This window comes from Acomys russatus, chromosome 24 (genome assembly GCF_903995435.1).
Source record: "Acomys russatus chromosome 24, mAcoRus1.1, whole genome shotgun sequence".
Lineage (NCBI taxonomy): Eukaryota > Metazoa > Chordata > Mammalia > Rodentia > Muridae > Acomys > Acomys russatus.
In genome coordinates, this window is record NC_067160.1 from 25,811,196 (window position 1) to 25,835,885 (window position 24,690).

Here is a 24,690-nt window from a genome sequence, read left to right on the forward strand (position 1 = left end):
CTAAGAAAATAAGCGAATTGTGTGTACGTGCACACGAACGTCTGTGCATGTACCCATACATATTTACACGCCCCCCCCTTTTTTTCTTTGGTTTAATAAAGTTTTATTTTCCCAAATGTTCAGCTGCTTGAACCCACTCATGTATCCCCAGCAGCTGGGGCATTGCAACCCTTTCTGTTTCTGGTATAAACTACTTGGGCTTTGTGCTTTGAAACCAGCTTGATAAGCCCATGACTAGCTCCTGAAGAGCTGCCCTGGCCCAGGAACCATAAATCTTCAGTCTCTCGGAGACCACAGTTGGAGTAGTAAGCTTATAGTTGGGAACTTCCTTACAGAGTTTGCCGTGTGTGGCTTTGTCAAACAGGACTAGATTGTTGAGCTTGTCTTCAAGTTTGCCTTTGGACCACTTTTTCTTTTTGGCCTTGCCACCAGGCTTATTTACTGGGTCTTTGTCTTTTTTTTTTTTGGCCAATTTTCTAGCATCTTTGTTCTTCTTGGGCAGCATAGTGAAGCTGAGAGAGTGGTGACCACCACTGCAGCCTCGCTAAGATGTTGGGGTCGGGGGTGCGGGGTGCGGGGTGAAGGGACAGCTTTACACCATTTTTTAAAAATGCATAGTGACCAAATTACAATTCAGGAGTCAGTTATAGCCCACGCTCCTTCAAGTCTGCCTTGCCTCTCTCGCTAGCCTTGACAGGATCATCATGGTCTGGTTTCCTTGCAGATGCACCCTGGCTTTTCTATCAGAATGCGGAGTACCTCTTCCACACCCATGCGGGAGAGTGGACTGCCTATGGGTTTGTCTGTGCCTGGCTGGGAAGTGATTTCCTCACGATTTACTCTGCCCAGGAGCAAGAATTCATCCACAGCAAAATCAGAGCGGTATATGAACGCAAATCACTACATAAAGTTCATGTCTGACGCCGCCTTCTGTCCTTGGGGGAAGGATTTTTTTTTTTAAATTGACTCTGCAATATTTATTTCCATAAAAGTCGTGGATGTTTTTTGAAGATCGTTTTCCTTCCCACTGTACAGATTAGTAGAACACAACGGAGACATGGGTTTGATGCGTTGCTCTGTGCTTTGACTTCTGTTTGTTCTGTAATGGCATCAGTGTTTTCCTGACTGAAGTTCGCTCATCACTCTCAGGGCTCCATTTCCCTAGGACGCTAATGCCATTCATGAGTGCTCACTTTCTTGATCTTATCACCTCCCAGAGGCTGCCGCTTCCTAATAGATCACTTTGTGAGTCAGGATTTCAGTATAACGGAGGAGACGCGCACGTTCAGTCTGGCAGGATCTAGCGGTAGATTTCCAAGCAAAATGTATTTCTGCCCATGATTGCTACTTTTTGTTGTCAGTGGTAGGGTGCTGATATTACGGTGAGCACTAACATTCACAAGGAAGAAGTCCCATGCCTAAGAGCATCCTTGCAGAGTGGGTTGACGCAGAACTTACCGCTTCCAGGATGAGGAGTCAGACCTGGAGAGGTCACGGCACTCACTCTTGAGGCATGCTCATCCTAAAAAGGTCAAAAAGATAGAATAAGTAACTACATTTAAATAACAGCTTCTCGTATCTCTTTCCTATAAGGAACAGTAACTAGGTTTGTGAAAGGCAAAAAAAAAAAAAAAATCATTGATTTGGAATGTAGAAGAATATAGTAGAAGATAGGAGGCTGAGTATAATTTTCCTAAGAAAAATAAATTTTCTTTTGAAGAGTGCTTATGTTTTCTCTCCGTCTGTGATAACAGACCATAGGGTGTCATCAGAGCGATCTTTGAATATTTCTCTTTTACCAATCTTTTCTTTCTGGTCAATGATGAAAACATCAAAAGCTACAAGTACCTGAGAGTCACTGGACGTGACTGGGTCACCAGTCCGTCACCTGGCTACTATTTATACCTGTGGTATACAGTATTTGCTATTTATACCTGTGGTATACAGTATTTGCCTTTTAAAGTAGCAATTCACTGTTACTTTTTAAGTCTTGTGTTTGTAAACACTTTGAAAACTACAAATCACATCCCTCGCTTCCCCTAATCTAGCATTTTGAGCCTTGAAATAAATGTAAGCCCTTAAAATAAATTAAGGCCCTCAATCACTTTGGTAAAAGCATAAAAGGTGACAGATTGCCTTTGCATCAGAGAGCTTAGTAGATGAACACACAGGCCATGTCTCCCGTTCACTGGAACACGACCTCCCATGTAACGTTAACTGTAAGGCTACTTTACCAAACAAGTGTAACTGGTTTGAGACATGCATGGCCACATTACGTTTCTTCCTTCAAACATCTATTATTAGGTTCGAATTGTTGTACACCTAGCTGACATTTAAAATAGTCACTTGGCACATGGGAATGTTTTAGCTGGGCATCTTTCATGGGCATCGTCCCAGGAAGTTCTCTATCATGTGTATCTCACAATTGGGATGTGCCGTGAGGGAGACTACCATACCTCAATCCAGGTGGTAGTAAATATGCCCACTTAGGATGGAAATGTGTCATAATGTCTCTTTAAGGGTCCTAAGCTGGGGCAGTGAGTGACCAGGCCATGACTTCAGTTCCTGTTGCCCAGGAGCCTTTTCCTCTAGGTTTGATCAAGATCTGATCAGCCCAGGGCATCGGCAGCCACCCTCAGCAGAGCCATTCCAAAGTCTAAAAACGGCAATCTGAACTCAGCGTGTGGGAACACGCCCATGAGACAACTCCTCAGGGATCTCAAATTATAGTAGTTCCCCTCCCCCCACCCCCCCACCCCGCTTGCAATCATCTCAAATTGCTGGTCTGGCAGACAGCCACGCTGTTTAAGGAGTAAAAGTACACTTGTTTCAAAATTAGAATGTTAGCAAGCAATGTTCTGTTGTACAATGACCTGAAATTCATACAGAAGAAAATACTATATCTTAAAATTTATTCCCAAGCCTTCTCAAAAAGAAACAAGAGTATGAATTTAAATGCATGATGCCTTAAAATTAATAGGTTTTTGGCATCTAAAAGTTAATTTGCATTTCGGTCGACACACAGAGGGAGAAAATACACCATAAAGCACACCACATGGAAGGCTCAGTGAAATCCTTTCTGTCCCTTCCTCTTTTATGGCTAAGGAGAAGGTTTCAATTTCCTGGGCCATAAGTCCAGCACCGCATCTGCTGTGCAGTGTGTATAGGTGTGTGCACCCGCATGCCCATGTTTTTCAAGTTGATACTTCACTCTGCTTACCCTGAGTGATTAATACTGGCTTTGGATTAATAAAATGGATAAAGGATACTTTTCTAGTTGTCAGACATTGGATTTCTGTCCTATGCTGTGTCTCTCTCTTTGAATGCTCACACTGTCAAACGCTTAGCAGACAAATACCTAGACGCTCTTTATTCTCTTAATGTCTTTGTACCTTGTTTGTCAAATAGATGTGCAGTGAGCTTCCATAAATCACTAAGAGAAGAAGCCACTAATGACATTCAGATGAAGAACCCATCTTCTCTTTCATGTTGTATGGCTTCTTACAGAGTTAGAAAGTTTGCGTTTCAAGATGAATGAAACAGAAAATATTTTCAGTGGTTCACCCCAATTCTCTTTTATAATGAACAAGGGGTGTTTTAGAATAATGCAATTTTAGGTTTTCTCTAGTTACTCTTTCTTATGTAGCTGGGGGAAATCAGAGTGAATAAAAAGCTAATAGCATTTCCATTGATCCTAATAACGGAAATTCTTAAAGCAAAAACAATCAATGCTGACATTTTCTTTCTCTCTTCCCTTTAATAGCTATCAAAGTTTGGTGTAAGGTGGTGGATTGGACTCCAAGAAGGAAGCGCCACTGATCAAATTCAGTACGAACTGAGATTAATCTGTATCTAACGTCAGTTGACGAGTTGTGCATGCAGAATGAATGGACTAGATTTTGGTGATCAGTTTGCTGAATAGCCTTCAACTTGTATTCCTAACATATGAATTTACATTCTTGTAACCCAAGGCATGAATGTTATTTAATGCAGTACCATGGAATCATCACCAGTCTATGCCACAAGTATATCCATCACCTGGGAATGCTCCTGCCTGCCCGTGTGTGTGTGTGTGTGTGTGTGTGTGTGTGTGTGTGTGTGTTTAAAAAAGCACAGTAATAAATTTACTTTTGCCAAACTTTTGTACATACAATGCAGTATTAACCATAGGTAAAAGACTGCATGTAAGTATTTAACCAAACTGAATAAACTATTACACCGTAAGTCCATACTCCAGAACTACACAAATGTATTCAGATACTGAACATACAAAAGTGAGACCTTAATTTTTTTTTTAATTTCCCTGAGGCTAGAGAGATGGCTCCGTGGTTAAGAGCACTCTCTTCTCTTTCAGAATTTCATTCCCAGTACCCACGCTGAGCAAATCACAACCACCTGTAACTCCAGCTCAAGGAGATTTGGCGACTCCTTCTGGTCTCCTCGGGCGTCTGCACACACGTGGCATCAATATACACAAACAACAGTGACACGGCACACATGTGAAGAGACATAAATCTGTTTACATTTTTAATTGTTTTTCCACAGTTGGTATAATGGGTCGCCCGTGATATTCCAGAACTGGGACAAAGAAAGAGAAAAGAGAGTGGATAACGAGACGCAGCAGTGTGTCTTCATTTCTTCCGTAACAGGTTACATTACTTGTCCACATTTGGGTTTGTGCTGCCAACACCCCTGGTGGCTGCCGGTCTCCTTGTGTGGTTGTCTTTGCTTTCTGTTGGTTGTATGCAGTCTCATCCGTTGTCAGGCTTCTGGATGACCACTCATCCGGTGCGCATGCAGTCACATCCCTGTAAGAGAACTTAGACGGGCCTCCTCTGGGACCAGGCACACATGTGATGCACGGACAGGCATCCAAGCAAAACACTCATATACCTACAATAATAAACCTAAGTCTTTCTAAAAAGACAAGCATGCACTTCTAATAAAAGATAAACAAAATGGATGCCTCTTGTCCCTACCCAAAACAATTAAGAAATATTCACCAGTGTGTACAAGGAAATACTCTGTAGCTTGAGGGTGAAGTGATAATAGAATTTGAAATATTCACAAAGCATCTACCTCAAAGAAGGTGTGAGTGAGAGGAGAAGTAAAATGTGCCGAATGTAGAAAATACAAATTATCAAAACAGTAAATGTAAAATAATTAAAATGACTGGGATATGGTGAAAAAAACAATGCGTTGGAAATGTTACTCAGGCGAAACTTCAGTGTGGAGGTCTTCTCTTTCCTGTTTATATACTGAACAGGATATAACCTCTGAAATTTACTTCTGTTTTCTCCTTCGTATGATACAAACCTACATTCAGGTGTAAGTGCAGAGGGTAATACACTGCTGAGAGATGGCCCAGCAGTTAAGGGTACTGGCTGGTCTTCCAAAGGACCCAGGTTCAATTCCCAGTATCCACATGGCAGCTCACAACTGTCTGTAACTCCCAATTCCAGGAGAGCTGACACTTTGTCACAGACATACATGCAGACAAAGCATCACTGAGCATAAAAATAAAGTTTTTAAATAAAAACACCTAGATTCAATTCGCTGCTTTAGAAGCAGCAGCATTATCGTTGTTATTATTATCATTATCATTATTTCCGGCGCTAATGACTGCTCATCTTAAAAGAGAACCTGTTCGCAAGGGGGATTCAGAGGCGCATTGAGGCTAGAGACTGCCTTCTCTGTGTTCTGAGAACAGTGCTAACTAGACTGTCTACTGACACCAGACATGCTTTCGAAAAAACAAACAAACAAACAAAAAACGGGGGGGGGAGCCATATTCATAGCTAACTCGGTCAGGAGAGAAATACAGAGGAACCGTGCTCCTCTGTGGGCGTGCCCCTGCAGAGTGAGGGGAAAGCTGTAGTTAATCCGCTTGCTTTGCCAGCAGGTGTCACAACAGCCTATGGAAAGAGCCGTTTTTGCAAGAAGAGCCCCGGCATCACATTGACAATCGCAGCGCAGCCCCGCCTTAGAAGCCCCGGTCTTTACTCCTGCTCTGATATAAGAGGCTAGGCCTGCTTTGCCCTGCGCATGCAGCTTCACTGTCTCGGCGTTTACTCACCTGCGCCCTGTCACCTTTCCTCTGGAGTTGCAGAACTTCTAAATTTAAATTTTAAAAAATGACGGTTTGCAGGAGGCTGGGAAGTGGAGGTCGAGGGTCAAAACAAAGAAGTCCTCCTTTTTGAGAAGTTGCCGATTTAACTTTTCTATATTATGATGTAGATTGGGGATCTTTTATCTGAGAAAGATAAGAAGCGGTTTGGGGGATGCTAGATGCTAATGCCTCCAAAGGGGAGACTTCCGGAACACCACATCAGCACTCAAAGTTTTAGAATTTAGATATTTACATTAAATATACTCAACCTGCATTTTTTTTAAATTAAGAAGTACTAAAAGTTTAGAAATGTTTTTAAATCTTTAGAAATGATGATCTATTGTCTTAGAATTGTTTAAATCCTTGTTATTTATATTTAGAATATATTTACATCATATAAATAATTATATATAATAGTTATATTTATGTAATAAATTCTTAGTATGCTGAAGCCAGATACTTAAAAATTATGAAGTCTTATTTTGCTACCCAAGTCAAATATTTATGGGATTTTAAATTAATGTTGTTTCAATTATAGTATTTGTTTACTTTTTACAAAGTTTTTACATTCGTGCAGTCTAATTACTCAGGTGGCACCTTGCCCAGGTAGATGTTACTAGAGATCTCTGGATTTACTAGTTTAGTTTAGTTTCCAGACCTCAAAAATAAAATCACGAAAAGCCATAGCAGTCATGAAATCAATCCTAAAGACTTTGGGGGAACCCTCCTGGTTCCTGAGGCTCTCTCACCTGTCTCTCCCTCCTGCAGGGCTCTGGGGGACTGAAAACTGCTCTGTTCCTATGCCCAGCATTTGTAAGAGAGTGAAAGCATGGGTCATCGAGAAAGAGAAGCCACCGACACAGCATGGGACGTGCCCCAAAGGGTGGCTTTATTTTAACTATAAGGTAAAGCTCTTCTTATAAAGTTGTCTTTGTTGCTTGTTTGCTTAACCACCAGTTATCCAAGGGACCCGAGGTGTCACTGTCACCATTTTTTAATGGTTTCAGAATCTTTCCTTTTGGGAGGAAAAAAAAAGGGGGTTTTGTGTAAGGTGGCCATGCCTCCAAGCCTCACTTTTAGAAGCAGTTTTACTAGTACTGCTCCTTGTATGAGTCACAAGAGATGAAGAGTGTGTGTGTGTGTGTGTGTGTGTGTGTGTGTGTGTGTGATGCGTGGGTGTGTACACGTGTGTGTTCCTGCGTGCCCACTCATGTAGGCCCTGCTGTCAAATAAGCTATAAGCTTTAGAGAGCCCGTATTCCACCCACCCCAGTCTCCGCCGCCCAGAACCAGCAGGACTCCACATACCTGTAAACTGATGAACTAATAATGTAATTTGGCCAGTGTCATCTCGAGCCTCATAAAGTTCATGTTCAGTGCAGAATTCAATTTAAAAGAAAAGGCTTGCCGGCAGGGACACTGCCAACCAGCTTTATGATTTCTGATGCTGCCTTCAGTTAAGGCTAAGACTTTGCTTCCATTCTTTATGTTTTGTAATAAAATAACTTTATAGGCCTTGGGTGGAAGTGATTAAAACAAATCCCAAACCATAATTGTTTAACTCTTAGAGAATTAAGAAATGAAACTGTCATAATTTCGTAAGCTAACATGAAATTGCTCTTTAATTGTGGACAGCCAGTTTTAAATTGCAGTGTTCTGTCACAATGGCCGCCATGTTCTCTTACACCATCTTGCTGTCCCTGTTAACTCAGGCAGTGACGTCACCCGAGTGATGACTGTGCATTATAGATGGCTGGTTATTTGTGGCTGGTTAAATTGTGGTGGAATACGCAGACCATAGACTTGTCTACCTTAATCATTTTCAGTATGTGGTTCGCAAGTGCTTAGCATCTCCAGGTCCTTTTTTCATCCTGCAGAACCAAACCTCTACGTTCATTAAATGATGGTAACTCTCTATTCTTCTTCCCCCATCACAGCCTGGCTCATGAATAAATGGCTCCACCATTTTACGTCCTGTCTGTCTGTCCGAACTCCCACTCTGTAAATGCCTCTTTCACATGGAGCCATGAAGTATTTATCCTTTGATGACTGCCCTGCTTCACCTAGTGTGGTGTCTTTAAGTCTCAACCATGTTATGACATGTGACAGGATTTTTTTTTCCATGTCAAGGCTGAGTAATATTCTGTAGCATAAATATCGCCAAAATTCCTTCCCAAGGGGGCTATGTGAGCAATATCTACCCCTCCTTCTAAGATCCCAAAGACAAACGAAGGTACTATTCTATCAGAAATCACCTTGCTGAGCCATTCAATGTATTGGTTTCCTTTCAGAGCATAGGTAAAGGGTTGCTTATGGGAAAGTCTTTACCTAGCAGCAATGATGACATAGCCACATGGGTGGAGCCTTCTTCCCTTAGTCTTCCCCTTCCTATATACCCTAGCCCCTCCCCCAGGTGATGACATAGCCACATGGGTGGAGTCTTCTTCCCCCAGTCTTCCCCTGCCTATATACCCTAGCCCCTCCCCCAGGTGATGACATAGCCACATGGGTGGAGCCTTCTTCCCCCAGTCTTCCCCTGCCTATATACCCTAGCCTCTCCCCCAGGTGATGACATAGCCACATGGGTGGAGCCTTCTTCCCCCAGTCTTCCCCTGCCTATATACCCTAGCCCCTCCCCCAGGTGATGACATAGCCACATAGGTAGAGTCCTCTTCCCACAATCTTCCCCTGCCTGTATACCCTAGCCCTTTCCCTAGGCCACATGCAGTTAGGGTAGGGTTGAATACAACAGGCAGTATGAAGCGGCTGGATGAACTCGTACAGAGGCGAGGGTCTCTTGACCCCTTGTCTCCCAGTGAGAGTAAACAGTCAATATGCCCGGCTGGGATAACCATTTGCAAGGGGCTCAGCTGCACTGAAGATAGTCCTATACCATATGTGACTGCCTCTTGCTCACCCATCTATCCATCCATCGTGAACATCTAGTGTTGCCCTCACCGCTTGGCTGATTTTGCTGGGTAGCTTCCTAAATATTTCTCATTTGATTGAAACTTTAAGATATACAAAGTTATTGTTCCAGTTTTACATCTGAGAAATCTGAGGCTTCCTCTACTGTGTGACGTTTCTGAAAATACCTGGCAGATCAAAATTCAGTCTCAGGCTCAGGGTGTAAAGCAGTTGTCTGGCCAAGTAAGCCTGATAACCTAACTTCAGGTCCTTAGAAACCATGTAAAGCACAGACGCAGCATCATACATATATCTAATCCCAGCACATGCTTCCTCCTGGGGCAGGGAAGTCACCAGAAGCTCGTGGGCCAGTTAGTGGGTATACACAGCAGTGAATAAGAAAGATCTTGTCCCAGACAGGGTAGAAAGCAAGAAGTGACACTCAAGATCACCCTCTGACAAGACAGACACATGGCCCTCCTACAAGAACACACACACACACACACACACACACACACACACACACATACACACACACACCAGCCTTGTTTTCCTTCTTTTTTAAGTTGTGTTAAAAAAATTTTAAAGATTTTTATTTATTATGTATACAGTACTCTGCCTGCATGTATGTCTGCATGTCAGAAGAAGGCGTTAGATCTCATTATAGATGGTTGTGTACCACCATGTGGTTGCGGGGAATTGAACTCCGGACCTCTGGAAGGGCAGTCAGTGCTCTTAACCTCTGAGCCATCTCTCAGGCCTGTATTAATTTTTTAAAAGAATTGTTATTATTACAATATCAATACTACCCAAAGCAATGTACAGGGTCAGTACAATTTCCATCAGGGTCCCACTGGCATCATTCACAGAAAGAGAACAAGAACAGTGCTGCCATATGCAGCTGCTACACATTTCTAAGTCCCAGTTTGCATTCCTTTTGGAGGTAAACCAAGAGGCACAATTGCTAAGTCATAGGATGCCCTTCTTTAGCTGCTGGAGAAGCTGACAAATGGATTTTCCCAGCAAATAAACCGTTTACAATTGCATGTGTGATAGGAGTTTTCATCCGTGTGCCTTTTTTGGAGGGAACTATTTAGTTAAATACTTTGTCCAGTTTTTAATTAAGTCATTTGCTTTTTTTTAATTGCTGAATTATGGGAATTCATTCATTCTAGTGTGACATGTAATGAATTCCTATCAGGCAAATGATCCTTACCTCTAATAATCATAATGATGTTCTTCCTTATAATTTTAATGCCCTCTGGTGCATACAAGACTATAATTTTTGATAAAGCCCAATGTGTCTGCTTTTTCTTCTATTGTGTGTACTCTGGGTGTGGTACCTGAGAACACAGCCTCAAGTCACATGTCATGATTTTGGCTCAGAGTTGGATTCTGATTGGCTTTTACTTCATTCATATGACTGTTAGTTTCTTACGCTGCTTAAAAAAAAAAAAAAGTGTCCTAGAGTTGGTAGCTTTGGAGAGATACAAACAAGTTCCTGTCTTGACTCAAAATTTCATTTTAAAACAGAATCAGAAGACAAGTGTTTGTATCTTGAATGTACTCTGGGGAGTTGGGGGGAATAGACAGACAGACAGACACTAAGGTGCTATGGTCTTTTGTGTGTGAACACCTCCATTTCCTAAGGACTTCTCCTTGGGCTCCACCTTAAATGTCCACAGTACCTCCCAATGTGGCCATCGTAGAGGAAGCCTTTCTGTGAGGGATTTTCTAAGGACAATGTAGCTTTGATAAAGCTTCATTTATGACTACGGTGGATTAAGAAACCATAGAGGCTATATTTGTGGCTCAGCAGTTAAGAGTTTGTGCTGATCCTACAAAAGGCTCAAGTTCCATTCCCAGCACCCAAATGGGCCAGTTCTCAGCTACATTTAACTCTGTCTCCCAGGGGTCTGGCACCTTCCTTTGGACCCCTCAGGCACTTGTACTAACTTACATATATATATAAAATAGCTCTTTAAAAAGAATCACAATAACCAATAATAAAATAAAATGATGTCCTATAACAAAATTAGGAGACTACCTCCCCTCTCTCTTCTACGCTCCCCTCTCTTTCCCACACTCGTCTCATGTCTTTATTGTTTTTTCCCTTCCCTTTATCCACTGTGGGTAACTGAACCGATAAAGTGAAAACCATGGATTAGAAGGAACTGGTGTTAATGGGTTGATCAGATATTCTGGAAGCTGGTGAAGAAAGGATTGTTGCTGAGGGAAGTAGCAAGCACTGTTGGGCCACTTTCCCCCATTAACTCCTAAAGCTATAGAAAGAAAAGTGGGGGATAAATTCTGAACAAATTTCAATACATTATGGGCCATTACACTCTCTCAGTTCTTTGTCAACTCTTCCAAGAACTAATTTTTATTACTTTTTTTAAAAACTCAGCTGACAAGTTAATCACCTTTTTAGAGTTAAAAAAAAAAAAAAAAAAAAAAAAACAAAAAAAACAAAAACAAACAAACAAACAAAAAAAAACAAGATATCTGGAAGTCAAGCATCCTTTCGAGTGTCTCATAAATCATCTTCTCCATGTTGGATAATGTAGCTTAATGGCATATGAGAAGCTTGACAAGGTGTCATCTGAGGAAAGGTTAGCCAGCAGAGCCAAGAGAGGCGTTTCCTCTCCTCCTTTTTCTCCTCCCTTTCCACCTCCCCTTCTGTGTGTGTGGGTGTGTGCCTGTGTGTGTGTGACGCTATGTGTGTGTGTATCTGTGTGTGTGTGACTCGTGTGAATGTGTCTGTGTGTGTGAGACTGTGTGTGTGTGTATCTGTGTGTGTATGACTCATGTGGGTGTGTATGAGTGTGTGTCTGTGTGTGATTATGTGTGTGTGTGTATCTGTGTGTGTATGACTCGTGTGAATGTGTCTGTGTGTGTGAGACTGTGTATATGTATCTGTGTGTGTATAACTCATGTGGGTGTGTATGGGTGTGTGTCTGTGTGTGTGATTATGTGTGTGTGTGTATCTGTGTGTGTATGTGTTTTTTACACATTTTTATTTCAGACCTTGTTTCAGTGCCAATGGATTCTTCAGTAGCACCTAAGGCACAAATGGATGAGAAAATAAGGTTGTTTCAGACGTAGATAATTATTCCATTCAATGACAGAAAGAAAACTGAGAAAAGACCAAATTTGGAGGAAATATTATAGATTCTATTGTCAAATGTTGACTAGAAATTATTTTGGAACAAAGTATTTTTATTATTCCAAGCTCACTTGGAATATTATAGCACCTCCTGAATTCACAATTATGATCCGAGACACATAAAACTCGGTCACATTTCACAAATTTGTCAGAAGGTAAGCAAGTTAACATCGAAGATGCCCCTCCTCCCTCCAGCTGTTCTGCCTTAATTATTAACCACACTGTGTCAGCGTGTGTCAGTAAATATGTTATATTTTAGAAAAATAAGTCTGTGGTAATAGGAGGCTATACTTCTGCTGTCAAACCAATAAATCCTGGCCGCAGGAAACATGTAAGGCAGTGAGGGGAGAGTCTTCTTGCAAAGAAGGCTGGAACACACCGAGCCAGCGAGAGACACCGGTATTTATGAATGCTTCAGTAATGGCTATCTGAACACAAGGTGAACTTGCATTAAATGATAAGACTTCCCAGTAATTACTGTGTGCCGCTCTTTGGGGTTTGTAATTAGGTGAAAGAAGCAGAACAAAAGGGAATAGATAAAAGGATGGTTGTTATAAAATGAGAGCCCTTAAAGCCCATTCCATTTCTTTGTGAGGCCAACAAGAAAGAAGTGTGCAGGAGAGCTGGGAATCCAGTCCTGTCTCCATCAGTTACTCCGGCTACACCACAGGTTCTGATTTTTAATCCTAAAAGCAGCAGGCCCTGGGCGGAAGCCCTGAAGCCCTAAAGTTCGCCATCATTAGGACTGAGTTTTGGTGCTATTGACACTTTGGCAGTAAGTGGCAGCATCCTAGTTTCCAACTGTGTATGCCAGCGACAAGTCTGCCCCAACTAAATACAGCTAAGAGTATCCCCAGAATTTGTAGAAATATCCACAAGGGTAAAAATTGTGTTACATTTGTTTTATATTTTATGCATCATAGGATATCTATTTTTATTACATATTTTATTCTTGAATAAACATTTGGATTGTTCACAGCAACAAAAAAAACTGTGTTACAAGAAAACTGCCGTGTTAAGTCTAGAATGCCTGAGAATGTCATTGTGTAATCGATTTCGGGGAGTTGGTGTCCTGAAGAGGGCTGACCCAGAAGCACAGCGGGAGATAAGAGTGGGCAGGGCCTGGGGCCTGCATCAGTTAAGGAGAGCACTCAGGTGGTTCCCAGAATTCTGCTGTCCTTAAGGAAAGGAAGTGTGGTGATCTTAGAGAGAATCTACACTGACCCAATTGGAGAAGCACTAGCACCATTGGGTGTGGGGGCATTCCCAAGCATGCTCACTTTAAGGTTGTGGTTTAAGATGGAAAAATGATGGACTCATTTCTGAGCATGCTAAGCTCAAGGTCATAGGGCACGTAGTATATAAGGTGAAGAGGATGTGGACATTTCTGGGCCTGTTCAGTTCAGTGTCCCAAACACTGGCTCAATGGTGTAGTGAGAGACACAAGTTTACTCTGTGGGCCCAATAGAACAGCTTAGAGTGCCTCTATGAGCTTAGTAATCTTGGCTGATTTTTCATTGTTTTTAAAAGCATGTCTCATGTGAGTGTATGTACAAGTGTTTGTGTGTTTGTGTGTGTGTGTGTGTGTGTGTGTGTGCACATAAGTATATATCTGTATACATGTGTGTCCACATTTATGTAAAGACCCAAGGTTGGCACTGGTTTTCTGCCTCAAATGCTCTTCATCTTATACATTGAAGTAGGGTCTGGCTAGCTTTTCTACTAGCCAGCCTGCTCCAATGATCCCCCATCTCTACCTCCTGCTCACTAGGATCACAAGTGGAGAGCCTCAGTGTCACCTGAGTTCTGGGGATCCAAATCCCAGTCACCATGCTTGGGTGACAAGTGCTCTTCCACTGACCCATCTCAACAGCCCCATAAGTTGGTTGGGTTTTTTTTTTTTTTTTTTTTTTTTCCCCAAAACAGTTTACCCTAGAAAAAATTAAAAAGGAAAAGATATTTAATTGATATTTTAATGGAATAGTTCCCCTCAAAGGTTCATGCTTCATTTAGTGGCTCAAAATTGACAGTCATTTCTCAGTGTGTTATCTCATAGGTAGTTCTTAGGGACTGTCTCTGGTGTGCTGCGGAAAAAGCCAAACCATCTCTGATTTTATGGAGTCATGTGGTTGGGAGGAACTGACAGTGGACAGATAAGAAATTAAGACAGGATAAGATAACAAAGTAAGACAGGAAAGGCAGTGCTGTCATACTGGAGTTTCTAGTCAACACTGGTTGGTTACTTTGAAATCTTCTCCGGAGCTTGGTCCTGGGATCAGACCTGCCAACGATTAGAACTGCCTGTGTACACTGAGGAGGAAATTACGTGTAAAGAGAAAATGCCTGTACCTTCTGGATGGGATGTCCCCTGTGCAAAGTCTCTCCTGACTTCTGTGGAGCATGTCTCGAAGTGTTAGAGCCATTGCCGCCATGTTTGCATTTTCTTGAGGAGCAAGGTGGGCACCCTAGGCCAACTCCACCGTTCTGACTCTCATCCCGTCTCATAGTGAGGAAACCTCTGCCATGATACAGTCACAGGCCCGCAGCGTGGCTCAGTGGGTTAAAAAAGCACTTTGACACAAGCCTGGCAGAGTTTGATCCCTGGACCCCACAATGGACCGAGGGACCTGTTTTCTTAGAGTTGCCCTCTGACCTTCAAGTGTGTGCCCTAAGAAAGAATTCTTTGTTAAAGCAACCAACCTCATAGTGAAAATCCGGCCTGTATATCTGCGGTCCATCTAGCATTGGTGGCAATATTTGATCCTCGATCACCTCCTCTGTTTTTCTGTCTTCCTCTCCTGTTGTTTTTCTGTAACTCCCTATGTGCTTTCCATTAAATGGCTGCCTCCAAGCTCCTAGTGAACTTAAACCCTCCATGTCCTTTCATCTCTCATTAACTTGAGGAGGTCACTTCTAAAGTCAAGCTAAGCCACGCCTTTCTTCTTAGACTGAGTCCCCCACTGTAAACCTTGCAAGCAGACTGGCTCTTTAGGAAGAGCCTTTGTCCGCTGAGCAGAAGACTCTGCTCTGACATTCCGTATGACAAACACATGCCTGCTTCTACTCTGCGAAGTGAGACAAACAGCTCGTCGCTCCATAGCCGCTTTTCTCCTTGCTTCATTAACGCCTGCCGAGCGGGCAGAAGACAAATGAGTTCCCTGCCTAAGAAGATTATCATTTCCAAGGCTGATTTTCCCGTGTCTTCGGGAAATGTAGAGTAGTGCAGAAATGAACGCACTGTGGTGTTGTTGTTTGCAGTGCTTCCTGGTGACGATTCCCAAAGACTCGGGTGAGCTGAAGACCTGGATGGGCGCTCAGGACTTCTGCACTGCCAGGGGCGGGAAGCTGGTGTCTGTCGAAAGTGAGCTGGAACAAGGTAGAGTTTGAGGGTTCAAGCCAAGGCAAAATGGCCACCACCATCAAGTCTCAATCAAAACCGCACCCCTACCTCCATTTACAAGTCAGCACTGAAAACACTGTGTTGGTAAGACAGGAAATGTCAGTTTCAGCATCAGGATTTCCTCCATGACATCTGTGACAGTCAGTACACTGCTTAGACACTGCTTTGCGCCTTTGGAGGGTTTAACTGGGTGGTTGCACTGGAGAGAATATGGACTTATTTACATGTGTTCTAAAATGGATAAAGTAATTTTTCAGGAACATCTACTATAGTTGCATGGTAAGCTTTTTAAAGATCATTTTGAGTTCACCTATATATTTTAATTTGAAACTTAAGCAATTATATACTTCTGTTTAAATATGGTACATTAATCCACCTGTTTAAAAAAAGAAAAAGAAAGGTAGTAAGGTAGTAAGTAAACACTGGAAATCGTTTTGCTAATGATGTGACGAAATCTCAGGTTACCTAGCTAATTTCCATCAATTTAAACTGTAAACGAAAGACGCTGTGTTGCTGTAACAAGAGCAACCTAAGGAATTCCTCCATTGATTCACAACGAAGCTTTGCTGCCATTTAAATACAATCACTTCTACAAACCGCATGTGATGACGACCCAGTGACTTGTGTGGAATAATTAGATAATGTATTTATATTTTCCAGCTTTCGTTACTATGCATCTTTTCGGCCAGACCACCGATGTGTGGATAGGGTTACAAAGTGATAATTATGAAAAGTGGGTAAATGGGAAGCCTGTGGTGTATTCTAACTGGTCTCCATCTGATGTAATAAATGTAAGTTTGAAGAGTAATTGAGGGTAGGGCTTACTGGGGGGTCGAGCCAAGCTCTTGTACACTTTAATCATTGTGCTGTGTTCCAAGACCCTTAGGCTTTTTTTTTAACATCAATTTAACAAGAGATAACATCTGAGACTTATTGACTAAAATTTATTTGTTCCTGTATTTTGGAGCTATAAATTTATATTAGTTCACTGGTCATAAGTTAAGTTTTTAATAATGTAACGTTATAACAGAAACACAGTTACACTACTCATCATGCTAATTGTTTACCTTACAGGCTAGAAAGAGGTTCTGGATTGGTTTATTAGATAGAAATAAGAGAATAATGGTGTTTTACTTTTTAAAATTATGCCCTAAACAAAAAATTTCAATGTAACAATAATGTTACATATTGCCATATTTTTAATAACATGTACATTCCTTTAAAGATCCCGAGTTATAACACCACTAAAGTTCAAAAGCAAGCGTCTCTCTGTGCCCTGATGTCAAGCAATCCTAATTTCCATTTCACTGGAAAGTGGTATTTTGATGACTGCGGGAAAGAAGGTTACGGATTTGTTTGTGAAAAAATGCAAGGTAAGAAACAATTGCGGGTTTATTCCTTGTGTTTCTAACCTTTATCTCCATACCTGTTGTCTACCAGCTTCGTAGCCAACAGCGAGAGTTTCCTGTCCCTCTATTTAAACATGGTTAGCCACCTATCCCCCACTTCTTAGGACTGTGCCCTTCAACTGTGTTCCAAGGACTGCCGAAACCATCTGACAGATGGCCACGTAATGCGTCAACCCTAGGGCCATTAAATAGCTTTAGTCCTACGTTCTGGGATTCTATGTCTGTACCACTCCATTTTCCCATACTCTGATGAAGTTAGCATTAACACAAGGAAAAGCACTTTCTCTTGCCTTATGGTTCTTCCAAGGTGGCACATTACATAGAGTGAGAGACTGGCATGAGTGTACTCTATATCCCTCTCTCCGGTTAAAGACACCAAGATTCAGCCAGGGAATCCTATGTCCTTACGTCAGCCTAGTCGCCCTCTGAAGACGCTACTTCGGAACTTCACTGTCAGATTACGGTTCTGCCCACTTACTACTTTACCATGAGGGTCACATTCCAATGCAGCACACTTCGCAAAGAGCATTGGCACTAGATCCAAACATAGGCTATTGTGGCTATTTTTAAAAGTCACCCAGACTGTTGGAAAATAATAGGAAACTAGACTTAGCTTATACCTGCATTCTCTGCACATGGAAGACTGAGACAAAAAGAAAATCTTACCAATTTCAAGGCCACCTTACTATAAATATAGTAAAGCCCTGACTCAAAACAAGAACAGCAAATGTCACAAAAATAAACCAATTCACACTCACTCCTTCCCCCCCCCCCCTTAAACTCCAAAAATAGTGTTCGTGGCTAAATATGACGTATAGTACGTTTCTAGATCTGGCAGATAAAACTCCTTAGTGATTCTGGAATGTACTACCAAAGCCGCATGTGACAGCATCCCTTCCTTGTAACAAAATATCTAAAACAATCAACTTCTAAAGAGAGAAGGTTTTTATTGGCGTACTAATTTTAAAGGTTTGAGCTCAACAAAATTAAACCCATTGCTTTGAGGCTGTGACAAAAAGCAGAACATCATAGAGGGTTCAGGGGACAAGGCAAAGCCCTCAGCTCATGACTGGGAGGCAAAAAATATGAAAAGGAAGAATCATGCCCACAGTGACCTAAGACCTTCGACTGGACCTCACCTCTTAAATGCCCCATCGGCTCCAGTGGCACCACTCTGGGGACCACACTTCGGACACTTGGGCCTCTGGAAGGCATTTAAGGTCCTAACTGAAGTGTCACACTGTCGCAGATGTCCATTGGGATGAATGAGCAATGTGACTGTCTTTGAGTGACCTTAAATAATAAAATAGCAAAGACACCTCTGGCTTTCACTACCTGCTGTGTGTCCCTGTGCCTGGCACCATGCCTTGGGTTTATGAGCAGTACGCTATAAAACCTTGAGGGCCATTCCAGGAAATAGGTCAAAGTATCCCCAGTTCTGTAGATAAGGAACTTTGGTCTTTAAAAAGGAAAAGTATTTCAGTTAAATATAGTGATTCTATTTCTGTAATGTTGACCTCTTCTCAAGTTTACCAACTGATTGCTTTCTTTGGTATTTGGGGACACGCAATGTATACACGCCTTTGGTGACATTGCAGGGCGGAGGGGACGAGCACAGGCCTGGTGTCTGGCCACACAATTTCCCACTCTACCTCTGTAAATAAACTTCAGTCAAATGACTTATCCTCTTTAAACTTTGATTTCCATCCCTATAAAATGAGGTAAGGTCCATTTCCCATGCATATGCTTAGCATAGTTCCCAACATATGTTTAACAAATGATAGTTTTAAAAAATCATTTCTGAAAAATATTATTAAACTTTAATTCTTGTTATGATGGACACCCTCTACTTTCCATATAAACATATTCTTATATTGGGCTTAAGCCAAAAATTGCTATGCTCCTGAAAGAATAAAAAGATATGAATAAAAAAAGAAACAGAGGCCAGGGGAAGTTGTTCAGTGGGTGGAAGAACTTGCTGTACTGATGTGAGGACCTAAGTTTGAATCCCCAAGACCCGCAAAAATAGCCAGGTGAGTGGTGTAAGCCCTGCCCCCTGCAATCCCAGATCTCCTTCAGGGAGATGGAGGCCAGTGTCAGGAGGATCTACTGATGCTGCTGGGCCAGCTAACCTGACAAACACAGCAGAAGAACAAGCCCTTGATGCAAATAAAGGGACTAACAAGCCTTCACAGTTGTCCTCCAGGCTCCATGTGCATGCCATGGCACACACGGGCTTGCATTCACACACAAATACATGTATGCGTGTTCATGCACACACACCCACATGCACACATATGTATACACCGTGGGGGGGGGCGTAAAGGGAGGGAGACAGACAGACTCAAGACTAAACAGTTAGGAACCACTCAATTTCCATACATAGTTCTTCTCCAGAATAATGAGTTGCAAACATCATGTGGGTTTTGTTTTGAAACTTGAAAGGATTAATTATTGCACTGGAAGAAAACCCTATGTGTAAAAGCAACAGTATACCCTAATGGAGAGGGAAACAAAAATTTTCAGCCACATGAATTGTACTAATTGTCATTTTTAAGTAGTGCTTTGGTATTATATGGGTTTTGTATAACTAACCATAAACTGGGAGCATAGACTGGCAAACAGACTTCCAGCAAAGAACACACTGGTGACCAACTATAGTCCATCACAGGTCAGTTAGTAAATAGGCTTATTTCATTTAGCTTGTATAATGTGTGCTTTCTAAATCAAGTTAAAAAAAAAAAAGTAAAAGGCAACATGACCAAAACAGGAGAGAGGAGTGAGGAACAATATTTATTAAGTGTTTGATGTGTCCCAGATGCAATAGAATATGCCCTTGTGGAAATCACAATGAATTCTACATACACTCCTCAAAGGAAGACCTTATCAGTTCTTGTAGACCTGACATTGGAGCTTTAGAAGGGTTAGCTTTCTCAAGGACTCTTAGCTAGGAATGGGCTGGGTCCAGCCCTTCAACCATTCCCCTCTCAGCATGGCCCTTACTAAGCCCAAACCACTTACTGATGTTAGTGTTCAGCCTAGTGTGCAAGAGGGACTCAGTTCACTCCAGATCAGATAGTACAGGAAATTTTAGTTTGTTTTCCTGTTTTAGTTTTTCTAAATTCAGCCTGTTCTATGGATATAATATAATACAGAATAAAAGAAGACAAATGCATATATATACATATATATGTATATATACATATATAAGAAAGCACAATATAGGCAGAGAGAGAGAGAGAGAGAGATTGAGAGAGAGAGAACTAACTGGAAATGCATGGCTTTTTAAACCTCAAAGCCCACTCCCAATGGCACCTTCTCCAACAAACCACACCTCCTAATCCTTCTCAAACAGTTCCCCCAACTAGGGACCAGACATTCAAATGTATGAGCCTACAGAGGCCATTGCCATTCAAACCGCCACAGTGGTCCAGTTTCCTAGCATCACACACGCTTCCGAGTGTAGTGTCATTATTTTGAATTCGTCACTCCTGGAAGAAACCCTCTGGTTAGTGTCGATGTTAGTGACAAAGGTGCATGTTAAATATGACCTCCTCCTTTCCAGCCCATATGTTACAAGTGATTTTGTTGTCGTTCTTGTTCTAGATACTCCTGAACATCCCATAAACGCATCTGATACGTATTCAGTCCCCAATACATTAGAATATGGAAACAGAACCTACAGAATAATCCGCGCTAATGTGACTTGGTACACAGCAGGAAGAACCTGCCTGATGCACGGAGCAGAGCTGGCCAGCATTACAGACATATTTCACCAGTCCTTCCTCACAGTTGTCCTCAGCAGGCTGGGACATGCCCACTGGATTGGACTCTCCACCACAGACGTAGGTGTTCTCAATTCTTCTTCTGACTGTCTTTGCAAAGTTTCTATCTACTTCCTTAATGAGACAATCACTGAAATCAGCGCTCAAAACCAACTCCCAAACCCAGTAGAAATGTAACGTTTCAATAATTAGTTTATACAGAAACGACTGTTTTTTATTTGTTTTGTTTTATTTTGTTTTGCTGTTTTTGTTTTCGAGACACCTGAGGCTACAAGAGCACACATCTTTTTAGGGTGAATATACACTTGCTTGATTTCTAAGTATAATGTCCCCCATGGGTCCTTTGAAAATTCTCAAGCATCCCTGAGTACTGACTAATTTATGCAATGAAACACATCTCAAACTCAAGTACCATGTTTGGGTAATTTGCTATATCCCCAGAATCTCCATGAAAAAAAAAAATGATTGCTGCTTCCTGCTCAGAAACATTATTATTAAATAATCTACTACCCTTAAAACAACATGCAAAGTTCAATTTGTAAGATTTTAATTTTTTGTTTTGTTTTGTTTTCTTGTTTTGTTTTTGTTTGTTTAGTAGGTTGGTTGGTTGCTTGCTTGCTTTGGTTTTTTGTTTTTGTTTTTTGGATTTTGGTTTTGGTTGTCCTGGACTCTTCTTTGTAGACCCGGTTGGCCTTGAACTCATAGAGATTTGCCTGCCTTTGCCTCCTTGAGTTCTGGGATCACAGGTGTGTGCCAGGTACCAGGGAGATTTTGCTTTTTAAAACAAGAGTATTACACATTTGAATTGCTGAAAAGTAAACTCTATTCCTTCCATGACCTCCAGTTCTTCTGGGGAAAAGTTTAGAACTTGGAAGGAATGGGTGCTCAGGTAGTATTGGGTGACCCCAGCAGCAGCCCTGGCAATGAAGTGATGCTTCAAATCCCCTCTACAGAATGGTCTTACTTTTGACTGGTCAGATGGCACCAAATCCCCATTCACCTATTGGAAAGATGAGGAGGAAAACGTTCTTGGTGACTGTGTTTTTGCTGATACTGATGGACGCTGGCAGAGGACAGCCTGTGAGGCATTTCTTCAAGGTGCCATTTGTCATGTACCCACTGGTAGGTACAAGTCTGTTCCACTCAAGAGATGTGCCCTGTGTTGCTATTGTCTGCATGACTGTGCTCAGCAAGGAATATGAACATGAATAATAAAAGGCCTCAGCTCTTGGGAATTCTATAGTCTGGCCTGTGATATAAAGACAGATACCTGTCATGACAAGCATGGCTGGAAGATGAGTTAAGAGAGGGGATTGTCAAGAAAAGAATGCATTGCGTGTTCTACGGAGAGCCCTCCCCACCATTGTCTGCAGTGTAAGAAATAATGTTTGCCATTGTGCTTTAAAAAGCATCCTATCTATTTGGGGAAGGCAGAAGGCTTCTTGAAGGGCATGCCAATGGAGGCAGATGGGACTTGAAGAATGGGTAGGATTGATGGGTAACAACAGAACATAGAGAAGCGTTCAGAGGTGAAAAGCTTAGATAGAGACAGAGAGATACAGGATGGGGGCTACAGTCGGCAGAGCTGATGTTGAGTTTGCCAGCATGGCAGGTAAGGGTAAGAGAAGATGGGAAGTCACACTAGAAAGGTGTGCCTCGGCTTTTATGGAACATCTGAACTGAGGGCTTATGTCTCAGACAAGGCTCGCAGACTCTTGAGCAATCATTGTGGCGATGGTAGCTGACACTGTTTGGACATTCACTGATACCCTACCCCACACTTTGCACATTATCCCATTTCCATGAAGTTCAGCTGGCCCAATCCCTTTCCTGAAGATGAAACTTAACTGAGCGCATTAAGCAGACTCCCGAAGATCCCTCTGTCCTCCACAGTGCCGAGAACAGCAGTGGCTCAGCCTTCCCACCCTCCGACGGCGGTGGCATCTGTGTCTTGTTTTCCCAGCTTTCTTCTTTGTTGCTGTCACATGCTCTCACAGTTCCCCTTCTGATCGCCTTTGAAGTCTCTCATTTCACAAAACTGCTTTATTTACTTATGTTCTGGATAGATTACAACTGGCACACATACTTTGCATAGTAGATGAAAACAATTCAGGATTAAATGCCAGTGAAGTCTATATTCATGTATATACAAGTAAGGATTTTAGAAATCCATGACACTTAGCCCTGCTTAGGACAGATAGCATACATTTAGACATCCTTTTTCATTATCATTCATCTACCACTTCCTCTATGAACTGCATCTTCCTGGTGTCCCAAGCTTTAGGAAAACAGTAGATAGCCACCTTGACCAGGCAGCACTCAAAAGTCTTTTTACACACTCTTCGTGTTTAGGTAATGAGTATTTGTAACAGAAATTCAAGAACGTAACCCTAGTCTGTAATCATCGACATCAAATCCAATCTTTTGGGGTATTATCATGAAAATCTTAATGCGTGCATTGATTCTGGCCTTTCGTGGGCTGTAAAATAAGGGTTAACTGGGTGTCACCAGCCCCAAGTCACACCTGGTTTTTCTTCTTAGAAACAAAGGCAGTTGAGCACCCAGTGCTGTGCTCAGAAACGTCAGTTCCCTGGATAAAATTTAAAGGTAATTGCTACAGCTTTACCACAGTCCTGGACAGCAGGAGTTTTGAGGATGCTCATGGATTTTGCAAAAGAGAAGGTAATTCCTCCACAGTGCTAAAACTCTTTCATGCGCTTCCTGCTGTCTCAGTAACCAGTATGCTTGTTCACACACTGATTACCTGGTAACTTTAGGAGCCATGAGAACTACTGGGAAAAAAACTACTATTGAATGTGCTTATTAGGGGGGGGCAGCTGTTACAGGTAATTCAAGTTCCAGTGCAGATTTTGAAAGGCCAAGATGGTGCCTCGGTGTACAGCGTTCCCACAAAATCCTTCCTTCTGAAGCTGGGTGCATTATGAATATTTAATGTTATCTAAACTGGATCACCACTGTTTTAACTTTCTAATTGAAAGCTTGTACATTTTTTAAAATGTAGTTTTACCTTAAAAGTCTTAGATCACATTTTAGGTAGGTGTGGTGGCACAGGCCTTTAATCTTGGTGCTAAGGAGGCAGAGAGATCTTTCCGAGTTTAAGGGCAGTCTGGTCTACATAGCGAGTTCCAACCCAGCCAGGGCTCCCTAGTGAGACCTTAGTCATGCTGTTTTGTTTTGAATCCCTTTAAATTTTTTGTATGTACGTGGTGTATGAGAGGGAGAGACAGACAGACAGACATAGAGACAGAGACACAGAGACAGAGAACTGATACCGGGTGTTTTCCTCAACCACTCTCCACTCTGTATGTTTGAGACATGGTCTCTCCCTGGCCAGCAAGCCCTAGGACTCCTCCCGGCACTCCTCCTGTGCACCCACGTCACTTGCTGTTATTATCAAATTGGGCATTCAACCAAACCATCTGGCCTCCTCTTTTCCTGAGTCCTGAGGATTCACACTTGTTTGTGCAGCAGGCACTTCACTGACTGAGCTGTCTCCTCGTCCACTTAATCACTTTTTAACAATAGAAATCTGGAGTTGGGGCTATGCTCAGCAGTTAGAGAACTCGCCCAGCGTCCAAGGCCCTGGGCTTCTAAAGGCCCAGTACTAAAAAGGAAAAAGAAGCTTATGGAGTAAAGGAATGTTTGCTTTTCAAAGCCAGGGTTTCACGAACGGAGGCGCAGAAACACTCTGAAGTGCATCTGCCTTGCTCATCGCTCATCAGGCTGTTCTCTTTTACAGGATCAAATCTTTTGGCAATCAAAGACAAGGCTGAAAATTCATTTCTCCTGGAAGAGCTTCTTGCTTTCGGTTCTTCCCTCCAGATGGTTTGGTTGAATGCTCAATTTGATAATAACAGTAAGTGACGTGGGAGCAGAGGAGGCGTAAATAAATAC

The 24,690-nt window shown here is 42.1% G+C and overlaps 1 protein-coding gene across 1 annotated transcript in view; it reads left to right on the forward strand.

Moving 5' to 3' along the window:
* Pla2r1 (phospholipase A2 receptor 1) overlaps positions 1 to 24,690 on the forward strand; it is a 128,641-nt gene that overhangs the window by 98,649 nt on the left and 5,302 nt on the right. Inside the window, exons 17-27 of the mRNA XM_051167079.1 lie at positions 725 to 882; positions 3,764 to 3,828; positions 4,546 to 4,649; positions 6,878 to 7,014; positions 15,440 to 15,557; positions 16,242 to 16,372; positions 16,807 to 16,954; positions 20,597 to 20,835; positions 21,729 to 21,897; positions 23,317 to 23,457; positions 24,536 to 24,652. Coding sequence (XP_051023036.1) covers positions 725 to 882; positions 3,764 to 3,828; positions 4,546 to 4,649; positions 6,878 to 7,014; positions 15,440 to 15,557; positions 16,242 to 16,372; positions 16,807 to 16,954; positions 20,597 to 20,835; positions 21,729 to 21,897; positions 23,317 to 23,457; positions 24,536 to 24,652 — 1,527 coding nt within the window. The remainder of the gene's footprint in view (positions 1 to 724; positions 883 to 3,763; positions 3,829 to 4,545; positions 4,650 to 6,877; positions 7,015 to 15,439; positions 15,558 to 16,241; positions 16,373 to 16,806; positions 16,955 to 20,596; positions 20,836 to 21,728; positions 21,898 to 23,316; positions 23,458 to 24,535; positions 24,653 to 24,690) is intronic.